Source organism: Aquila chrysaetos, chromosome Z (genome assembly GCF_900496995.4).
Source record: "Aquila chrysaetos chrysaetos chromosome Z, bAquChr1.4, whole genome shotgun sequence".
In the NCBI taxonomy this organism is placed as follows: Eukaryota; Metazoa; Chordata; class Aves; order Accipitriformes; family Accipitridae; genus Aquila; species Aquila chrysaetos.
This window is the reverse complement of record NC_044030.1, coordinates 32161391-32180726: the sequence shown is the minus strand read 5'-3', so window position 1 is coordinate 32180726 and position 19336 is coordinate 32161391. Positions and strand designations below refer to the sequence as shown.

The 19336-nt window shown below is 39.2% G+C and overlaps 1 protein-coding gene across 3 annotated transcripts in view; it reads left to right on the top strand.

The window, feature by feature from the left end:
- LOC115336465 (E3 ubiquitin-protein ligase KCMF1) overlaps positions 1-19336 on the top strand; it is a 55490-nt gene that overhangs the window by 14300 nt on the left and 21854 nt on the right. For 2 of the 3 annotated variants that reach the window (XM_030003443.2, XM_030003444.2), the window contains one exon: positions 10985-11152. In XM_030003443.2, the coding sequence (XP_029859303.1) occupies positions 10985-11152 (168 nt within the window). Of the gene's footprint in view, positions 1-1455; positions 1517-10984; positions 11153-19336 lie in introns of those variants that run through there. The other variant, XM_030003442.2, reaches the window with a different exon arrangement.

The window sequence follows — 19336 nt, the reverse complement described above, 5'->3', positions numbered from 1 at the left end:
AACTGAAAATAGGTGCTCTAAATAGTGACCTTAATGTATCTTCGGTTTCTATACAGATAAAAATAGAGATTGTTTTTTCTCTTTGAAATTGTAGGTGGCTGCTTTCAGTTCTAGGAATAAAAATGAACTCTTCCTTCCTGTCCTGAAATTTCTTAATATGATTGGGATTTTATGGCAGAATAATAGTGAAGCTGATGAACTTGTATTTCATGTTTCTACAGTAAATTGATCCCTTGTTGTCTGGTTTGACAGACTTACAATTATTTTTTTCATACTTGTCCCAAGTGATGCTTTCCTTTTTAGTGTGTTGGATTAAAAATCAAATTGTGTAGGGGTTTTCCAGAGAATCAGGTTTACTTTGAGGAGAGGTTTGAACAGAAATATTTTTTTTAAAGCAGTTTTTCTTTAATAAAAAGAGTTTTAAGAGATTGAGCTAATTACAGTGAAAAAACTATGAACTGTGATCTGTAAATCAGTAATGGCTTTTAGTGTTTAGTGATAGATTGAAAGCTATTTAGGAAAACGATCTCATCATTTTCAAATAGAGTGATTAGTAAATTATTCTGAAAAGTAAGTTGGATAGATGTGTAAAGGATGGATGGGACTGTCAGGGAAGTGTTCAGAAGGTAGTGTTCTGATAGTCTTTGGTTCTTTATGCCTATGTGGTGTAAGAGGAGAAGAAAAAAGAAACTACAAGTAATAAAGCTAAATGAAACTCTTCCTAATGAAAGGAAGAAAGAGAAAGGTAGGCATTTGGTATGGCTGGCAAATGGCTGGATTGCCAATCCAGGGAACATAAGCAATTAGGAAAGAAGTGTGTGCCATGGAGAATCAGAAAGAAGGGGAGAGGAATGGAACAAACTCAAAGCCAGACTGAAATAGGCATGAAACCTTTTTTGCTTTAGGTTACTGCATTTCCCACAGCACTTTTCTTGTGTAGCTTTCACATCATAAGCAATTGTAGCTTCTGCAGGCATGTTATCAGCTTGAGAAGCTGTTCTCTGTAACAAAGAGTGGGAGTAATAGTGTTTGCCAAGGCAGTCTGTTTATGTTCATAGTACGCAAAATGCCTGAGAAAGCCCAGGGTAGAACACTGCTACTACTTAAATGAATATACTGTAGGTTTTTGACCTCCTGTTGCCATTGTTTAAATAAATTTATGTTATCGTTCTGTCTTGAGTTCAGAGAAACTCAAGTATTTTTACAAGTTCCTAGACCTCTTGTGGTGTTCAGGAAAGATAAATTTCTTTTATGCCATTGTGGTGCCATTCAGAATGGTGATTTTGAAGGTAGGCTGTAAGTTTGAAAGTGTTCTTGTGCTCCTGTCTGTAAACTTAGTTGGGTGACAGGGAGAAATCTAGGTATGGCTGCCAGCTGTGTATTGGACATCACTGCTTTCTTTAATGAAGAAGAGAACCACTTGTTCTTTCCCTCTCTCTCTCAGCTGCTTTCTGGATGTGTTTTCCTGACATGAAAAGTCTGTGTATTTCCAGACCACCTTGTGCAAGTCTTTACTGTAAGTCTCGGCTATCGTGAGACATGAGTGTCATATTGTGAGACAATCACAAGGCATTACTGCAAGAGCTGGAACATTTGCTGCATGAAAACTTTGTCTTTTCTACCTCTCTGGTTACCCAGCCAGTGCGGCCTGGTTCCTGCATTGCTGCCTGTGTTAAATCTTAACCTCTCTGTGCTGCCGGGGAGAAAAGCTTGCTGCATTTGCCTGTTTGGGGAATGTTTAAGTCTAAGAGGGTCAGGAGTGAGTCTGACAGTGCAAAAGGAGGTAAAGCCGAGTGTGTATTCCAGACACCAGAGCTATGCATAGGGTGTACCGAAGTAGAATACTTAATTTCTGCTAAGCTTTTTGCAAAGGTAAGAGTTTACAAGGAAAACTGATGGATTTTGCCTCTGCCGGGTGTATTGAGTTATGATGTTTTTCTCTTATCTGTCTGAAACAGTGGCTCATAGAAAAAGGAGTCAAGACTATCGAGTCTTCAAGCACTTTAACTTCTGCTCAGTTGAGCTGTACTACTCAGTTCTCTCCCATGCCTGACTGGACATGTGTCTTGTTCACCTTGTTTGTTTTTCCCTTTTTTTTTTTTTTGTTACTCTTACTAAATAACGCACTAAATCAAAATAAGCAAAGGTTTATTTTCTGAGAAGACTACATCTTAATTCTTGCAGGGCTCAACAGAGAAGTACCAGTTCTTCTGTTTAATTTCTTTATTTTCTCAATGTTTCTTCATCTTTCTTACACCTACAAAACTCATTTTTGTGTGATGTTCTTCCCACCAGCCCAATTCTCTTTCAGTTGATGTTTGCCTGGGCTGCATCTTTCTGTTGTCTCTTTAATCCTGAAAGAAACTCAGGAACCTGTTTCTGTTCTATTAAATGAGAAACTTTGCCATTGATTTTACTAGATACAGGATTTACCCCAGTGCTGTTAAAGTTATTTTCTTGCCCTGGCACTGTTTACAGCTTCCTCAGTTTAAGTATTTTTCTGTTAATAGAATTCACATGCTGTTTGCCATTTTCCAGATTAACAGAGTTGTTAAGTAAGATCATGTCTGGTGCCAGTGCCCTTCGCTGCCACATTACAAACTTTTTGCGCTCTGATAAATGTGTTGCAATTAGTTTAATTTTAATGTGTTTACAGTACTCTAGCAGGCTTTCATGTTGTGATGGTTTTGATGGTCAAATTAAATTATATTAATTGAGTTATAAGAGACATGTGGGACAGAGTATCAAATATTAAATTATAAATCCAAATCTGCTTGATCAAAAATCCTTGCAATGTACACCGTTTCTAGTTATACTTTAAATGTCTTAAACATGTCTGGGAAAACCTTTCACTAAATCAGTTCTCATGACAGGTTAAGAATTCTGCTGGTTTTTAAATGTTTAAATATGTTAAATGTAATTCTGTATTCAGAGAAGATACTTGACATTCTTTGTTGAAAATTTAGAAGTCTGTGGTACCCTGAATGAAAACATCTTTGTGCTGTAGGAGGCCAGGATTTAAAACTGTAACCTAGTTTTCTCTGAACTTAAGGAACAATTAGTGAAGAGTGTGATCGGGATATGAAGCCTAGAAAACACTATTTAGATTGTCAGTAAGTATTTACTATGCTTTTTGGGGGGCTAATATATCTGTTTCTGTTTTGTGGTGTTTGCAGTAAATTGTGAAAATGATAAAACAGAAAATAGAAGGCATAGCAATAATCTTCTAGGAGGTTTCAAACATAATAGCTGTCTTCCAGTAACAGTGGATTTATATTTTGCTAAACAAAATTCCTTAGAAACAGGGTAGGCTAGTTAAAAAATGTGTTTTGAAAATTGGTCTCCTGTAGCTGCTTTCTCATCTTATCTGAATGAGTTTTGCAGGACTCCTATCAACTTGTTAAAATCCTTTTTACGTATCTGCTTGCTTTCTGTATTTTGGCACAGGGATGTGCATTATTTTGTCTGTCCTTTCTTGAATGTAGACAAGTTTGTTCTCTGTTACAGAAGATTGGAAGGTATTCTACCTAGGTTGTCAGGAAAGTTGGGGGTTTTTGCGTCATAGGCTCTATAGTGATTCTTGATAAAACGATGTCTAGATAGTAAGTCCAGAGTTTTCAGAAGCCTCTAGAGCAGTTCCTGGTTTATATGTGTGGTGTCCCAGCAGTATATCTATAGAGATGGAAGAATCTGTGGATTTGTGTGTAAAATTTTAACAAAGAAAGTGATTAGTCTTTTTATTGTGTAGAGAGAATATATGTTTAATATTGAGAAGAATCGATTGAGATTCTATCTGTGTGCTTGTACGGAACCTGTTTTGGCTTGTTTCAGGTCAGAGTACGTGAGCAATATTTAAACCTCATCTTACAGATGTGTTTGTGTACTGTCTCCTTTTTCAGTGATTTGGTACTTGGGCAATGATATTCGGACAGTGATCAATAAATTAATATTGATGGGGTTTTGTTTGGTTGGAATTTTTTTGGAGAAGATAATATTTAAAAGAAAGCTGCGTGCACAGGGTTTACTAGTTGGCTGTTATGTCATCCATCTGGGGTTGTAAGAAAACAACTTCCCTCTTTCAGCCAGTTTCAGCTAAGGTGTAGTGAAACCACCAGTGTTTCTGTTGTCTATTTTTAAAAAATTAAAATGTTCACTTGGTGTTTATATTTGCTTTGATGGTGGTAAAGTTGTTCTTGGACCTGCTGTATAAATGTCTTTGGTGTCGTGGGATGCCATCTACTGGGCAGTATGATGGATACATGAGATACATAGAACCTGCCTGTGAAAGTAGTAAATCCTGAAGTGAGGTGACTTAGGAATTTTTTGATTAAGGTGTTGAAGAACTGCAAATACTTTGTTAGCATTTCAGTATGTTTTTCAAAGGAGTAAAAACAGCCCTACTTGTTACATTTAGATATTGTGGCCTTCCTTTCAAAGTTGCATCTGGAGAAGAGATGTTGAGTGGCTTTTTCAGTATTCAGTGAATTTTTGATAGTGTTTTAGGGAAATATAAATGGTTGTAATGGCAGTTTTGTTCTTTGACTGATTTTAGTACTACATTATTAAAATAATTTGTGTATTCAAACAGAAGTTGATGGACTGACTTTTAAAGGTTACAAATCCAAGTTAGGAAGCAGCAGAATGAAGCTAACTAGAACAACTTTATTTCATCCCTTACACATAGGCATTAAGATAATAAGTTTAATTACTTGGCCAGATAATAGTTTGTGTCTGGGACACTCCTTCCTGACTGTCTTGGTGCAAAGGATGGACTGCTCTGAGGATGAAATAGAGACATGTATTTTATCGCACATCTGAAACAGAGATATGAGGCAGTCAGCTGTGGGAGATTCTTGTTGTGGTGTCAGAATTGGAAGGCATGATGAATGAATGAATTGGGGGATTCCAGAGAGAAAAGGACAGTTTCATGGGAAAGGCAGGTGACTGTTGCTGTGGGGAGCCATCTCTCCTGCATGATTCCTGCATAGTGTTGGGCATGTTTTGCAGTGCTTACTAATCGCTTGTCCTGATGCCCTAGGTGACTGAAACCATTCTGTGTGTAACTTCCACAACTTGGGGCGCAAAAGCAAAAATGGAAGAAGTCCTTTTAGTAGCACGCTGACTGATGCTCATGTGTTAGGACCAAGGCTAGAACTTGCTGGGCCAGCAGTACTACTCCATTCTTTCTTTCTAGACCAGCGCTAGACAAGTACCAGACACTGCGCATGTGGGCTTCGTGAAACTTGTTGACAACAGGGAAATGACAAGATTCGGGTGCCTGTTTCTCCTCCAGACTCTGGAGAGGCAGGAGGAGTGCTGTCCAGCAAATAAAAGCCTCTTTGCCCTTCTGGTCTAATGTAGGCCTGATTCCCTCCCTTTCCTCCCCCCTTTCCAATTCCAAGTCAACATCATCTCTGCCTGCAGCTTTAATCCTGCTAGCTCTTTTTGCAGACATGCTAGTCTGGTTGCTGCTTCTTCCACTCTGCTATAGGAAGATACTGCATGTTCAGCCCTGTTGCACACAGGATGTGTGAGGGGATGGAGCATTTTTAGTTACTTCAAGGGTATGCTGTGTGAATTTTCTGTTCAGCACTTGGAGCTGCCAGAGTGATGGAGTATGCTCTGTGTTGTAGGTCTCCTTGATGTTTGTTTTCACAATCTGCCTTAGTAAACATGTGAGGAAAAAAATAAACAAAAATCAAAGTTCTATGGTTTGGCTGAATTTCTGGTGAAATTTTCACAGAAAGAAGAGAATTTTCTGTTCTGGAAATCAGGCAGTAGTTTACATTATGAGATGAGGCTATTAAAGTGAGAAACATTCGGCATTTCTTTTTTTAATGTTACCAAATGGCATATATTTTCCTGTCTTCAGTCTTGGAAACAACTGAACTACTTCAGTAGAATGTCTTGCTTTAAGGCCTGGGGTTGCCATGTGGTCTGTGGACTACAGATGAGATAGTTGATATCAAGCAAATTTATTTAAAAACAAACCAACCAACCCACTGAAAGAGCATCTTACACTGAAATGTATCAGATGCATATTAAAAGTATTAAAGTGTTACTTATGCTCTTCAGAATATAAAAATAAAATGCAGTACACGGATTACAACCTTTTGCACCACAAAAGAGGCAGCACAACTTTTTAATTTTCACTTGCATGCTTAAGTTGGGGTTTTGAAAGGTAAGAAACCTTAAAGTTTGTCCAGTCCCCTTGAAATTCAGTGTGGTACTCTTGCATGTAATTTTGTCAGCCATTGAGAAGGGTGAACACCTTTAGTACTTCAGTCCTTCCTTATGGTAGGAAGAAATGCTTAAGTAACTGGCATTTTCATTTTGACAGGCTAATCATGTATTTATGTTGGACATTAAAGAAATTCAGTGATCCTCACTCTGAGCACTGATGAATTAAAAACAATACCTAAATTACAGGCCGGAAGGTTGGTTTTTGGGCATGTATCTGCTGACAGGAATGTTAAATGGTAAAACTACCCATGAACCTAATGTCTTCCAATGTCTTGCTAAAACAAAGGAGTTTAATTCTCAGGGATAGCACACAGGCTAAATACTGCTCTTGGGAGCCAAATGTTGCTGTCTTCATTGTTTGAATGCTTCAAATCCAGGTTTCGTATGTATTTTAAATGTTTCCTAGTGATTAGTGGATGGCATTTTCTCTGAAACTTCTAAAAATTAAATGATACACGCGAAGTATTGATAAAGCCTAGCAGCTCACATTGTTTGATGCAGGAACATATTCCAGTGTCTCTATATAGCTTATCTTTGACCATATGTTCTTCATAAGAAAAAAAAACAAAACCCTGAGTTGTCCACAGTTTTTCAGGTCACTTTTATCTGGGCCAGATTATTGGGCTTCTAATATTATTCTGATTGCCCATAGTATCTGAGGAGGCCCAGTGGGGAAAAAACTCTTTGCTCTGTTACAAATGGGTGTCTAATGGCTTGGGCTGCTCAGGACACTATAATTGACGTTACCTTAGCTTTGTTTGTAATTGTAAAAACAAATTAATCCTGATGTATGTAATATTTGAACCCCATGTCTGTCCAGTGTTATTCTCTCCATTATGAAATCAGATTATGTGCTCCCTTTGGTGTCTCTGTTAAACCCAGGAGAAGTTGCTTTCATTTTAGTTAATTCCTAGCAAAAACAATTCTGTGTCATAAGACCAAATTATATTTGGCTATCAGGATCAAAGTATGAAAGGTGTTGGGGAGGGGGGTTTTGTTTTGTTTTAAAAAAAAAAATTAAAAAATCACTACTCAGCATGCTATATATAAAATGCTTGTGCGATAATATCTTCCTTGAAGTAATTGGCCTGCATCAGGTGAAGATGTGGGATGACTTGACATCAAAGTAGTGAGAATTTTTTACTGAAGGAGTAAAGCATACTTTGTTAATGGGACTGTTGAGTATGTCCTGATTCATATCACCCAAAATGTGAAGCTGGAGAGACTGAGACTATTGATATTGTGAGGGAATACTGCTGAAGAAACTTTCAGAACTTGGAAGTTTGGCAATTAAAGTGAACGCCAACCCTTTAGGCTTTTAGCACAATGCTACCCTCTAGTGGAACAGTGTTGCATTAAAAAAAAAGTCAGTGAGCAGCAAGGTTTTAATTAGATGTGATATATGTTATGTAGGATATGTGGGTACTTGTATAGCAATAATAAAGTAGAAAAACATTTGAGGAAGCCACCTCTATCATCTATGATAATGAAAATGTAATCTGTAACTAAAATCGATATTTCTTACTCTGATCATTCCAAATCGTTGCTTTGCAAAAGGTGAATCAGAAGTCCTCACTGAACAGCAATTCATTTGGGGTTGATAGAATTTCATTCAAGAATGCTTTTAAAGTCAGTAGTGTTTCGTGCAAGTTGGAAATGTATGCTGAGTATCTAAATCCTTGTCACGCTTTGGGCTGTTCTTTTGGTTGGTTGGTTGCTTTTGTTCCCTGCTTCAAAGTAAACCACTCCAGACCATGTTTTCTTCTCAAAATCTGTGATTAATGTGGACGCATCCAGTCTAATCTGACATTCTTGAATCTGTAGCATACCTACTGTATTTGCAAATGTAAGGTAAATGCAGGGAAATGTTGGATAGACATCTGGTGAAAGACATGCTGTGTTGACTGGAATATGTTATCTTTTAGTGTTTGGGGTTTGTGCAGGGAAAAGAAATGAACTTCTGGAATTTCAGTTGATGTAAAGATTAAAATAGAGAAAAATTAAAACCAAATCAAAGCTTTCATAGGGAAATAAGTGTTTAGTAGAAGGAATAGGGTGGGAGGAGATTATTTGCTTGGGTATTTCAATTTCCAGATCCCAGGTTGGATAGATGGGTGGGGTTTTAGCTGCCAAGTAATAGGCTTAAAGAACGGGAAAAACTATAACAGACTTGACTTTGACACTGTTGTAAAAGGAAGAATAAGTGATGTAACTTCTGGAAAAGAGGTCCTACTGAATTCGGGGGGAGGTCTTGGGATTTAGGCATGGGTTTAGCTCCCAAACTGAGGCTTTTAATTTAATTATCATTTTCCCTTTTGTGGTTTTCATTCTGTGCTACACAAAAGGATATAAAAGTAACTTGGTGCATCCCCTGCCGTTAGCCTGTTTGTCGAAGGCAAGGATGTGGTAGTTGTGGCAAAATACTAACCTTGAGAGATATAGAAAGCATGCTGCCACTATAACTTTGCTGTTCTCTTGGTCTGACTTCACCAGCCATAGTGATGTGTTATGCTAATGCTAGTTTTTGTGTTAGAATCAGATTGTAGACTTTCTGATAATTGATTGTAAGAAGCAAAATTCATCTCTCATTTGAAGACCTTTTACATTTCCACTGGAAGTGTTCTGAAGTTTTAAATGCAAACATTATGTTGTGATTTATGTTTGGCTGAATTTCTCTGAAGTTAATATCACAAAGTGTATGAGGGTTGCAGTTTGGAATGATATGGAGAAGTATTAGCATAAAGAAAACGTGTAAATGAAAACTTCTTTAAAAGATGTCTGTCTTCAAGTAGGAACAATCTAGATGTTTGAGAGGACATGTGACAGGAGGAGTTTGACTGTTGCAAAGAGCCTTACATCTGCATTAAATCAACTGTTTTGAGCTTAAAATAAAAAAGTGGGGAAAATACGACTTACTGGAGAACGATGGCTTAGTATTTTATCTGGAAAGCTGTGTCTGACAGACCTTAGGTTAAACTTGTCTGCTTATTTCAGTGTGATGTCTAACTTGCTGATCAACTGTTTTCTAGAAAGTTTAATAGGCAACAGAAAGACTTACTGTGCTTCCAATAACTGAGAAGTGGTTTCTGTATAGCATGCATTGTTGGGGAGATAGCAGTGCTGCATAGGTAAAATTTTGTAGATCTCTGTATGGAAAAAAAGCAAACAAACCAACTGAAGCAATGAAATTAATTCCACAGAGTTAATAAGCAGGTGTTCTCAGAAGTTAGGTCGCTCTCAATGTCCAAATCATCAAAGGTTGTTACAGATCCTTCAGAGTTTATGGATGAAACTTCAGAGAAAAGCATGTCAAGTGAGAGATTTTTAAAAAAACAAACTTTGAAGGTGGTAACAGGGCCATCCTCAAAATGTAGTTCTTCGAGGCTATTAACAAAGATTTGTGAAATATTTTCTTTTTATATAGTACTCCATGTAGAGTGATGCTTTCAAAGTAGATACTGAGTGAGGCAGTTAAACAAATAGCCTCAGTATTCATATACGCATGGTGCTTAGACATTAGAAGTGATTAGATAATGCCTTAAGCTATCCTTGTAAGTAAAGAAACTAAAGGAAAAGAGAAAATTTTTTCCACCGTTCATCTAAATGTGATGATGAAATTGTTTGAATAAGTAGAGATGTAAAAGAAATTACTTATTGTTGCATTCCTGTATTGTGTGTGGTAAAGCTTCTGTTCAGATGCTACAGAGCAGAGTAGCACAATAAAAAAAATTCTGTAATTAACACCAGTCCCCTGGCAGTTAGGCTTAAAAAAAAATAGGGAGGTGGCTAATGTGAATATTTTGTTCTGGCAGTTCTATTTCTCTAAAGTTGTCTGTGCTCATATGAAGCTATGAAGAACATGTCTTAGCTGATGCTGAAAGAGGGTGTTCATCAAAATCCTGCCTTAATTGTATACACTGGTTTCTTTCGTGGAGGCCCTTAATTTGCTACTGCAATTGAAGGAAGTTTGTGCTAGACTTGACAGATTACAAGATGATGATACTTCTGCACTAAACTAAATAACCAAGAGGGAACTGAAACCATGCAGAGAAAAATTAAAACCTTTGGAAGCTATAAAGCCTTTCTCTAACATATACAGCTTGCCTACTTTACAGTGCAAAGATTGAACTTGAGAAAGAAATAGGGTGGGGAGAACTGGTGCAGCTGACTTCAAAAAACACATTAATTTTTTTCTGTTACTTAAAATGGAAAAAGATCCTAATTTCTACCCCACATATAATGCCAGGGATAGTTATGATGTTCTTCAGAATTAAAGTATTGGGAAGTGTGAAAGTAAAGGCTGCAAAGCTAGTGGATTTTTGTCAGTGGTTGGTTTGCTTGTTGTTGGTTTTTCCTCTTGGATCAGCCATTATACCGTTTAGCTCTTAAGAGTGTTTGGCCCAAGATTCCTAACTGAACAGTCAAAATACCAGTCAATACTACCAGGTAAAGGTGCCTGTAGGAAGGTGCGTCCGAAGAGATTTTAGAACTTAACCTATTATTAATTCAGGTGCTTGAGTGTGCCCTTATTTTACTTCAGGAATTCAAGATTCTGATTTTGGGAGAGCAGTGTCTTTTAAAGATGTAAATACATTTAAAAATTGAGTCTTGTGTCAACTGCACGTGTTAGAGATGGCTGGCTCCTTTGGGTTCTTGAGAGGCAATAGTAACAAATCTGCCTCTTTTAAAAAAAAATAAAGTGCATTTATTGCTGTTTTAAAGCAATTTTGTTTGTTTACAGGTGTCAGCTGTGATGCATGTTTAAAAGGAAATTTTCGAGGTCGCCGATACAAGTGTTTAATTTGCTATGATTACGATCTGTGTGCAACTTGTTATGAAAGTGGTGCAACAACAACAAGGCATACAACTGACCATCCAATGCAGTGCATACTAACAAGAGTAGATTTTGGTAAGTGATAATTTCAAACTCTAGTAATTTGCTGCTATGTTGTGTCTATAAACATAATATGGATTTTCAAGTTTCTACTTATTAATCATTTCCCCCAGTAGCACACTGAAAATCGTAGAATCATTTAGGTTGGAAAAGACCTTCAAGATCATCAAGTCCAACTGTCAAACCAACACCACCATGCCTACTAAACCATGTCCTGAAGTGTCACATCTACGCATTTTTTGAACACCTTCAGGGATGGTGACTCCACTACTTCCCTGGGCAGCCTGTTCCAATATCTGACAACCCTTTCAGTAAAGAAAATTTTTTCTAATATCCAATCTAAACCTCCCCTGGCACAACTTGAGGCCATTTCCTCTCATCCTATCACTAGTTACTTGATAGAAGAGACCAGTACCCACCTCACTACAACCTCCTTTCAGGTAGTTGTAGAGAGCGATAAGGTCTCCCCTCAGCCTCCTTTTCTCCAGGCTAAACAACCCCAGTTCTCTCAGCTGCTCCTCATAAGACTTGTGCTCTAGACCCTTCACCAGCTTCGTTGCCCTTCTCTAGATGTGCTCCAGCAACTCAGATGTCTCAAGCAAGCTCTTGTGTTCTAAAAAACGGACACATTTCCTTTGATTTTAGCGTACAAGAACTGATTTATATGTTTTTTTGACGCATATATATTTTTAATCTTATTTTGGTCTGCTAACAGGAGGTTATCAGACTAATAAATATACTTCCAATTAATTAATTAACTTCCAGTTCAGAAGATGTGACAACCTTCTTCCCCCCGTATGCTTTACCTAAGTGCTGCAGCGTACGAGTGGAAAAATCCTGGTGAGATTTTGTAGGAATGTTATTCACAGGTGACTTAGGTGGGACTGTAAGTACAGCAGGGGTAGTGATGGGCTGTACTGCGTGTAAAAGATTAGTGGCAAGGACTAGCATGTAGTCTTCCTGGAACTCCTTTGAAGATCTACTAATTTAAGAATTACTTCTGTCTGTAAAGCCATGTCAGTATTTAAAATAAAAAGTAATTGTTCTTGTCTCCTATCGTGCTTATTGTTTCTGTTGCATCATTTGTAACACATTGTAACTCACAAGATACTTTTGACAAACCACTGCTCTAAGATATTGCTGATGCTGGACATATATTTTGTTTTTATGTTAAGCCCATGGGGCTAGCATTTAAAAAAAAATTTTTTTTTTTTAGCGATTCCAGCTGTATTGTTCCTTATGTTTTGAATTGTTTAAATATGATGATTTCTTAAAAGCTGAAGTCTTATGAATTGTGAATTACTTCTTTACCTTTTGATTAAAACAGAAGTAAAATCTACTTCTTTATTGCTTTAAAGATTAGAAAATATATAGAAACATGCAGTTCATTTCTCAAAATGGCCTTTAAATGAAGATGTCTTTAATTTTCTTTTAATTCTCAGGCCTCCGCTTGCTGTAAAGCTGCCTGGTCATGACGTCAAAAATCCAGGCCCTGGGAATCCAGAGTTTGGAAGGAAATAGAGCATTATCAAAAATGCATGCCACCATTTTAGCTTGCATATGTTTTTTCTCAGGCTTCTTTTTTTTTTTTTTTTTGGTCTCACTAAGGAGGTTAAATACGCTGGGTACAGTATATTCAGGATTCTGGTCACTGTTTGAGATGCACAGTTCAAACTTCTTAGCCCCTTAGCAACAGTTATTCTTGGATGTTACGCATGGGCTAAAAGGACAATATTGCCATAAACTTTAAATGTTCATCATAGGGGTAAGAGGACTGAAACATGCTTGCTATGAAGCCTTAAGCTAACATTAAATGTCAAAGCTTTCAGTGTACTGCAATGAGGAAACTTGTTCTAAACAACTACTCTTTTAAAAAATGCCTATCATCGGAACCTTAGAATGTCTAAGAAATATACTTTGTTTCTTGCAACTTGGATATTTCTCTTTTGGAACTCTTTGATAAACCTATATTTTGGTTTAATGCATTTTATTTGTGTATGTTGATAGGCAGAGAGGGGTTATTTTTTACTATTTAAATCTGCATGAAGAATACAGATGGCAAGGTGGGAGAAGGTTCACAGTGAAGTATCAAGATGGGTAGTAGGATTCCAAGGGCTGCTTCTGCATTGCTTGGCGTTTATGCTACTGTGGCTTCTTTAAATAAGAAGAATAAGAAAACATTTCATATGGCTTGATATCTGAGCATTGCTTCCACAGAACCAGTGTTAGGAAAAAAAAGTACTGCAGCTCAGCTCTACAGCAAGACTCCTGGTTTGATTAACACTGTAGAACAAGAACAGGAAAGAATATATCACCACCAGATTGTGAACCACAGCAAAGGTTGATGGCACCTGAGTACTGGTGACCTTGTAAGCTTATATACTGGAGAATGTATTGGGGAATATTTATAAATAACATATTCCTTAGGGCTCAGGCAGGACTGTGATGTCATTCTTAAAATGTTTTTATTTTACAGTTTCTTGTAGAATGTAGGACATAAAGGAGTGTGCCTTTACAGTATTGTACAGATGCTTAGAGAAACTATGGTAACTTTTCAAAGGGCCTTGTGTAGCCAAGGAGATCATGTGACTTTGAGGAACATCCAAAAAATGGAAAGTTAAAGAATGTTACATTTAATTAGAAGATCAATAATGAATGGTAGAACCAGTCTAGAATGACCTGTTTCAGAGTTGTCAGGATAGCTGTACTAGTGAATATTAAAAATCACCAAGGCAGGAGATATTAATGGGTTAAAAGGAAATAATCTCAAGGGGAAGATTGACAGTGCAAAACTAAATGGCATAGAAGTAATGAAGTCTTCAGTCACTTCCTAGTGACATGGGAAGTCAAAGAAAGGAGAATGTCTTCTAATGTATGACAGTATGAGTAGGTAGTTTACCTAAGTAAGGAAGACTTCAGTAGACACACAGAATGGAAGGCTGTTAGTATAGGTGTGTGAATTGTAGTTTACCTGGCCATTGATAAACTTCAATACTGTTGTCTGTAACCAGGTTTGATTCAAAGGTATGAAAACTGTTTTTAATAGGAGTAAACTTACAGGTTTTGCTGATGATGGGGAAGGAAGTGGACAGCTGGTAAAAGATGAGTATTTTACCAAGGAGAAGGAAGCAAAACTGATGCAAGCACTTCAGAGGAAGTCAGTGTCAGTTTACTGATTTTAAAAGTACATGTGGGCATCTGAGTCACTTGCTCAAGCTCCATCTGCAGCTGATGAAAAGGAACCTGTACCTCCAGTTCCCATCACCATTCTAGCCAGCACTGTCTATATGCAGATAACTGTGGAGTTAGCTTAAGTATTCTGTGCCTAAAGCTGTGAGCAAGTTGAGGTTTGTGGTGGACAGCTAATCACATGGAGGATCCTGTGTGCCTGGGATTGTTTTCAGTGTAGAAAAAGTTAATATATTGTTTACCTCCATGAAAATCACAGAGGTAAGTGATCATCTGATCAGTTTTTAGGGTTCCTAGGTACTGTAATAATGTTGCAGAGTAGATTGCAAGAAGATGGACTTCTTCAGGTGCTCTGAAGGAGCTTTTGTTGTCATCTTGGTAGTTTTTGATACCCCCCCACAAGACTCAGACTAGTATAGGAGCCCGTATGAGAACATTGAAAACAAATAAAAAGCCCTACTGATCTCTGGTTACACATGTGTTCCCTCTTGTACCATCTGGTTGGCATATTTGTCTTTCAGGAGTCCATGTATGACCTAGTATTAATTTTGAAGCAAGATGGGATCCAGAACAATGGCAGTGCTATTGTTCTTCAGTCCCCACAAGAGACACTGGAAAAAATGCTTTAACACACACACACCCCAAGAGTGATATGCTGCTGTAACAGGGACAGAGCTTAAAATAAAATACGAAGTCTCATATGTAATGACAAGTGGCCTTTAAAGCACTAATCCAATTAGTTTATTTCTGAGGGGTCAAAGAGTAGAATTGCAGTAGGCCTGTGTAAAGAACAGGAATGTGCTTACCAGGCAGTCACTGTACTTTTGTGCTTTTTGTAGGACAATTTGTCAGGCCAAGTTCAGAGCAAATTTCCCAGTTTTTTCTCCCAGAAAAGATTCCTAAGTTGTTTGAAACTTTATGATTTTAAGCATGTGGCTTGCTCATTACCCCCACCATTTTAAAGGGGTTATACTGGCAGAGAAAGCGATACAAATTGTTAGTAGAATTCTCTGCCAAAATCATATTGTGTTACTTTGACAAAAGTACAGAACAAGTGTACCTTCACTTGTCAGCTCAGGTGCTTATGTCACTGTGGTAGCTTGACCCTGGCTGTGTGCCAGCTGCCCACTAAAGCTGCTCTATCACTCCCCATCCTCAGCTGGTCAGGGGAGAGAAAATATAGCAAAAGGCTTGTGGGTCAAGATAAGGACAGTTTAATAAAGCGAAAGCAAAGGTCATGTGCAAAAAAGCAAAGGAAAACAAGTGATGTTATTCTCTACTTCCCATTGGCAGGTGATGTCTGGCCGCTTCCTGGAAGCAGGAGTTATGTGCGTAGTGGTTGCTCTGGAAGACAAACATAACAAATGCCCCCCCCCTTCCATCTCCCTTAGCTTTTATAGCTGAGCTGACATCATATGGTATGGAATATCCCTTTGGTCAGTTTGGGTCAGCTGTCCTGGCTATGTCTGCTCCCAAGATGTTGCCCAGCCCCAGCCTGCCGGTGAGTGGTTGCGGGGAAATGTTGGAAAGTCAGCCTTGATGCAAGCACTGCTCAGCAGTAGCCAAAACACTGGTGTGCTACCAGTACAGAGCACAGCACCGAGGGCTGCAATGGGGAGAATTAACTCCACTTCAGCCACACCCAATACAGTCACAGAAGATCCTGCAATCTTTTGTGTGTAATTCTTAGGCAAAGGGAGCTGCTTCAGTAATGGTTACCTTGATAATGTGTAGTGTGAGGTCTGACTGGATTCACCAGAATTCAGCCTGAGGCTGTTGTGATTTCCCCCCCCCCCCCCCCAACCTCTAGAACAAGATCTGTCTGGCAAGTGTGTATCTTGCTAAGTCAGAGCATCAGAGAACACTCTAGTTTGTTTGGAAGGGGACTCTGGAGATCATCTGATCCAACCTTCTGTTGGAAGCAGGGACATGAGTTAGGCTATCCCATCAAGCCAAGTCTTGCATATTTCCCTCAAGGGACGTTTCACCACCTCTGGGCCACCTATTCCAGCATTTAGTTCCTACAGTGAATGTTGGGTCTTTTTGTTTACCTTTATCCAAGCAGAATTTCCTCTGAAGCAGCTTGTGCCTGCAACTCTTCACCATGCTTCCTTTTGAAGAGCATACCTCTATTTCCTCTACAACTGCTTTTTCAGTATGTCAAGTTGGAAATGAGATCCACCTTGAGCCTTCTCTAGGGTGGATGTACCCCATTCCTTCAACCATTCTTATGTCAAGTTCTCCAACTCTGTAACTATCTTGGTGGACACAAACATGTGCATGCACACATAACAAAACCCCCCCCCAAGATCCTCTCCATTTTCTTTCAATATCTGTCTTGAATTGGAGACACCAAAACTGAACCCTGGGTTGCTGATGTTGCTTAGAAAGTGGCAAGTAACATGGGGTAATTGCATCCCTTGATTTGATGGCCACTCTCTTACTGATTTAGCTCAGTTCATCATTTGCCTTTAGTGATGCAGAGTCACACTGCTGGCTCATGTTTGGCTTGCTGTCCACTGGGATCCCCTGGTCCTTTTCAGCAGAGCTGCTTCCTAGCTAGTTGTCCCTGCCTTTGAGCAGCAGCTGCTGTTTTGGCACTGCTCAGTATTGGCAGATGGGTTGCAAATCCTCTCTCATAGTCATCAGCATCTGTGCTTGTTCATGGCTTCAGCATGTGGTTCTTATTTTTGGGGAGCAGCAAGACCAGGGCTGCTCCACAGGGAATAACAAACCAGGAGCTGAGGGTGACCACAGCACAGGCAGGGGCCCTGTCCTCACTGACAGTGTGCAGGGCAGGATTGGTAACAGGAGCAGGTTGTGTTGACAGTCCCAGACAAAGCAAGTATATATAACAAGTCAACTCTGAGTTCCATGCAGGAAGCCCATCTAAGGCAGGAGGAGGGCTGGGTGCAGCTGCAGCATAGTTCATGGCCAGATGGTCAGACTTTAAAAGTAGCCCATGGGCAGAGAGTGTGTATGGAGGTCTGCTTTGAGGCTGGTCAAGGCAGCTAAGGCCTGTTGGTCAGCTCAGAGCCCTGATGCCTGCTGGGGAAACAAAGAACCCAGCTGCTGCTGGATGAATAGCTGAATACCTGCCATGTAATCATTGTCAGCCCCAGCAGCATGTCTTTCACACTGAATCAGTTAGCCCAGTGCTATCTGGCTGTGAGGCTGAATACTGAGATTGGCTGCTGATGAAGCTGCATGATGAAAAATGGAGGATGTGCTGTTTCTTCCTGCTAGACATAGCTGTACTGGAAACTTTCTGAAAGATTGAAATAGTGATGCTCTAGCTGGAAGGAATGAGCAGCTGTTTCCAGATTCAGCTGAGCTGGCATTTTACTCTAGCAAATGTGGCTTTTGCACTGCCTTTGTAGTCAACGGGGAGAGTTCCAAGTTAGGGAGTAGAGATCCCACCCATTGAGAGCAGATCCGTCTAGTCTGTAAAGCAGGACAGCATTGGTGATTAACAGAATATTAGAGTCTAGATGAGCCTTACAGCTATATTACTGTGTATCTGTGTTTCACAGGATCAGTCATAAGATAATTCTGGTTGGAAGGGATCTCTGGAAGTCTCTGGTCCAACCTTCTGCTCCAAGCTGTGAGGTCAGATCAGGTTAGTTAGGGCTTTGTCCACCTGGGTCTTGAAAACCTCCAGGAATGGAGATGGCACAGGGGCTGTTTGGGTATCCTGTTCCACTGCCTGTCTATGTGGGGGAAGGCATTTTTCCTTATATCCTATTGTCCTCCTGTACTGCAGCACTGTGAAGAGCCTGGCTACATCTCCTTGATGTCTCTGTAGGTATGGGGGCGGCTGTTAGGTGACCCAAAGCTGTCTGCTCCAGGCTGAACCAGTGCTGGCCCTGCAGCCTCTCCTTGCAGGGTGAGTGCTCCAGCCCTGCCATGTTAATGGCCTTCTGCTGAGCTCACTTCAGTTTGATGTCTCCCCTGTACTAGGAGGCCTCAAACAAGATGCAGTGCCTGGAGGAAGCTGATGGGTGCTGAGCCTAGGGGATCACCCCTACACATACTGCTCTAGGCACATGGCTGGCCCCCTGCTCAGCTTGCTGCCTGCCCCCCTCCCCGCCCACCTTCCCATACCCAGCACCATCTCTGCAGAGCTGCTCCCTGGCCCTGATGGCATCGCTGCCCAGGTCTGCCTGCCCAGGGCTGAGCGGAATTTCGTAAGATTTCTGTTGGCCCATTCCATTCTGAAATGTTTATAAATAGAAGGTCAGTAAGCATTATTTCTTTAAGTTTATAGCAGAGTATCTAGCAGGTTTTGGTATGTTTTTAGTTCAGAAAATCTGCATCAAAACAGAACTAACAGCAGTTTTAAGGGTAATACTGTTTTGAATAGCATGGCTGCTTGATCAGTGATACAGGATATATACTTTGTAAAATGTGGTGTATTGCCACCATTCAGTTTCTTCAAACATTGAAAAAAAATTTAAAGAAATACACTACAACTTGTATAATATTAGCATTTTTATATATATGTATATATCAAATTGAAATTACATTACTCATATGAAGAAAAGTGAAACTAAAATTCCTGACTGCTCTGTACCCTTATAAAGAAATATGTCGTAACTGAAAGCAAGGACAAGCTGTTATAAAACATAGTCCTGAATCATCTCTTTGAAAGATTGATTTTTATCTAAGGAATCCTACTGTACTCATGTCTCATTACTAACCTCCTGCCAAGTTGAGAATGTGGTAGTTAGATTTAAATGTTAAATACAAGCAGTGTGTAGCTACAGATAGATAATAAAGCAAAACTGCTTGTATTTTTGGTTGAGTTTTCACATTAAGTTCAGGTGTTCTGTTGTTTTGTTTTTTTACCAAGAAAAGCTATAATGTCCAAACACTGTTAGGTTTGAAATCTAACTTCATAAACTATCGTTGAGTCCTCTTTAAACAGTATTCTGATCCTTTTACTCCTTTGTATTCTTCCTCTAATTGATGAGCAGTGTGGGTAATGGATCTTCTTCTAGAGGGATGTGA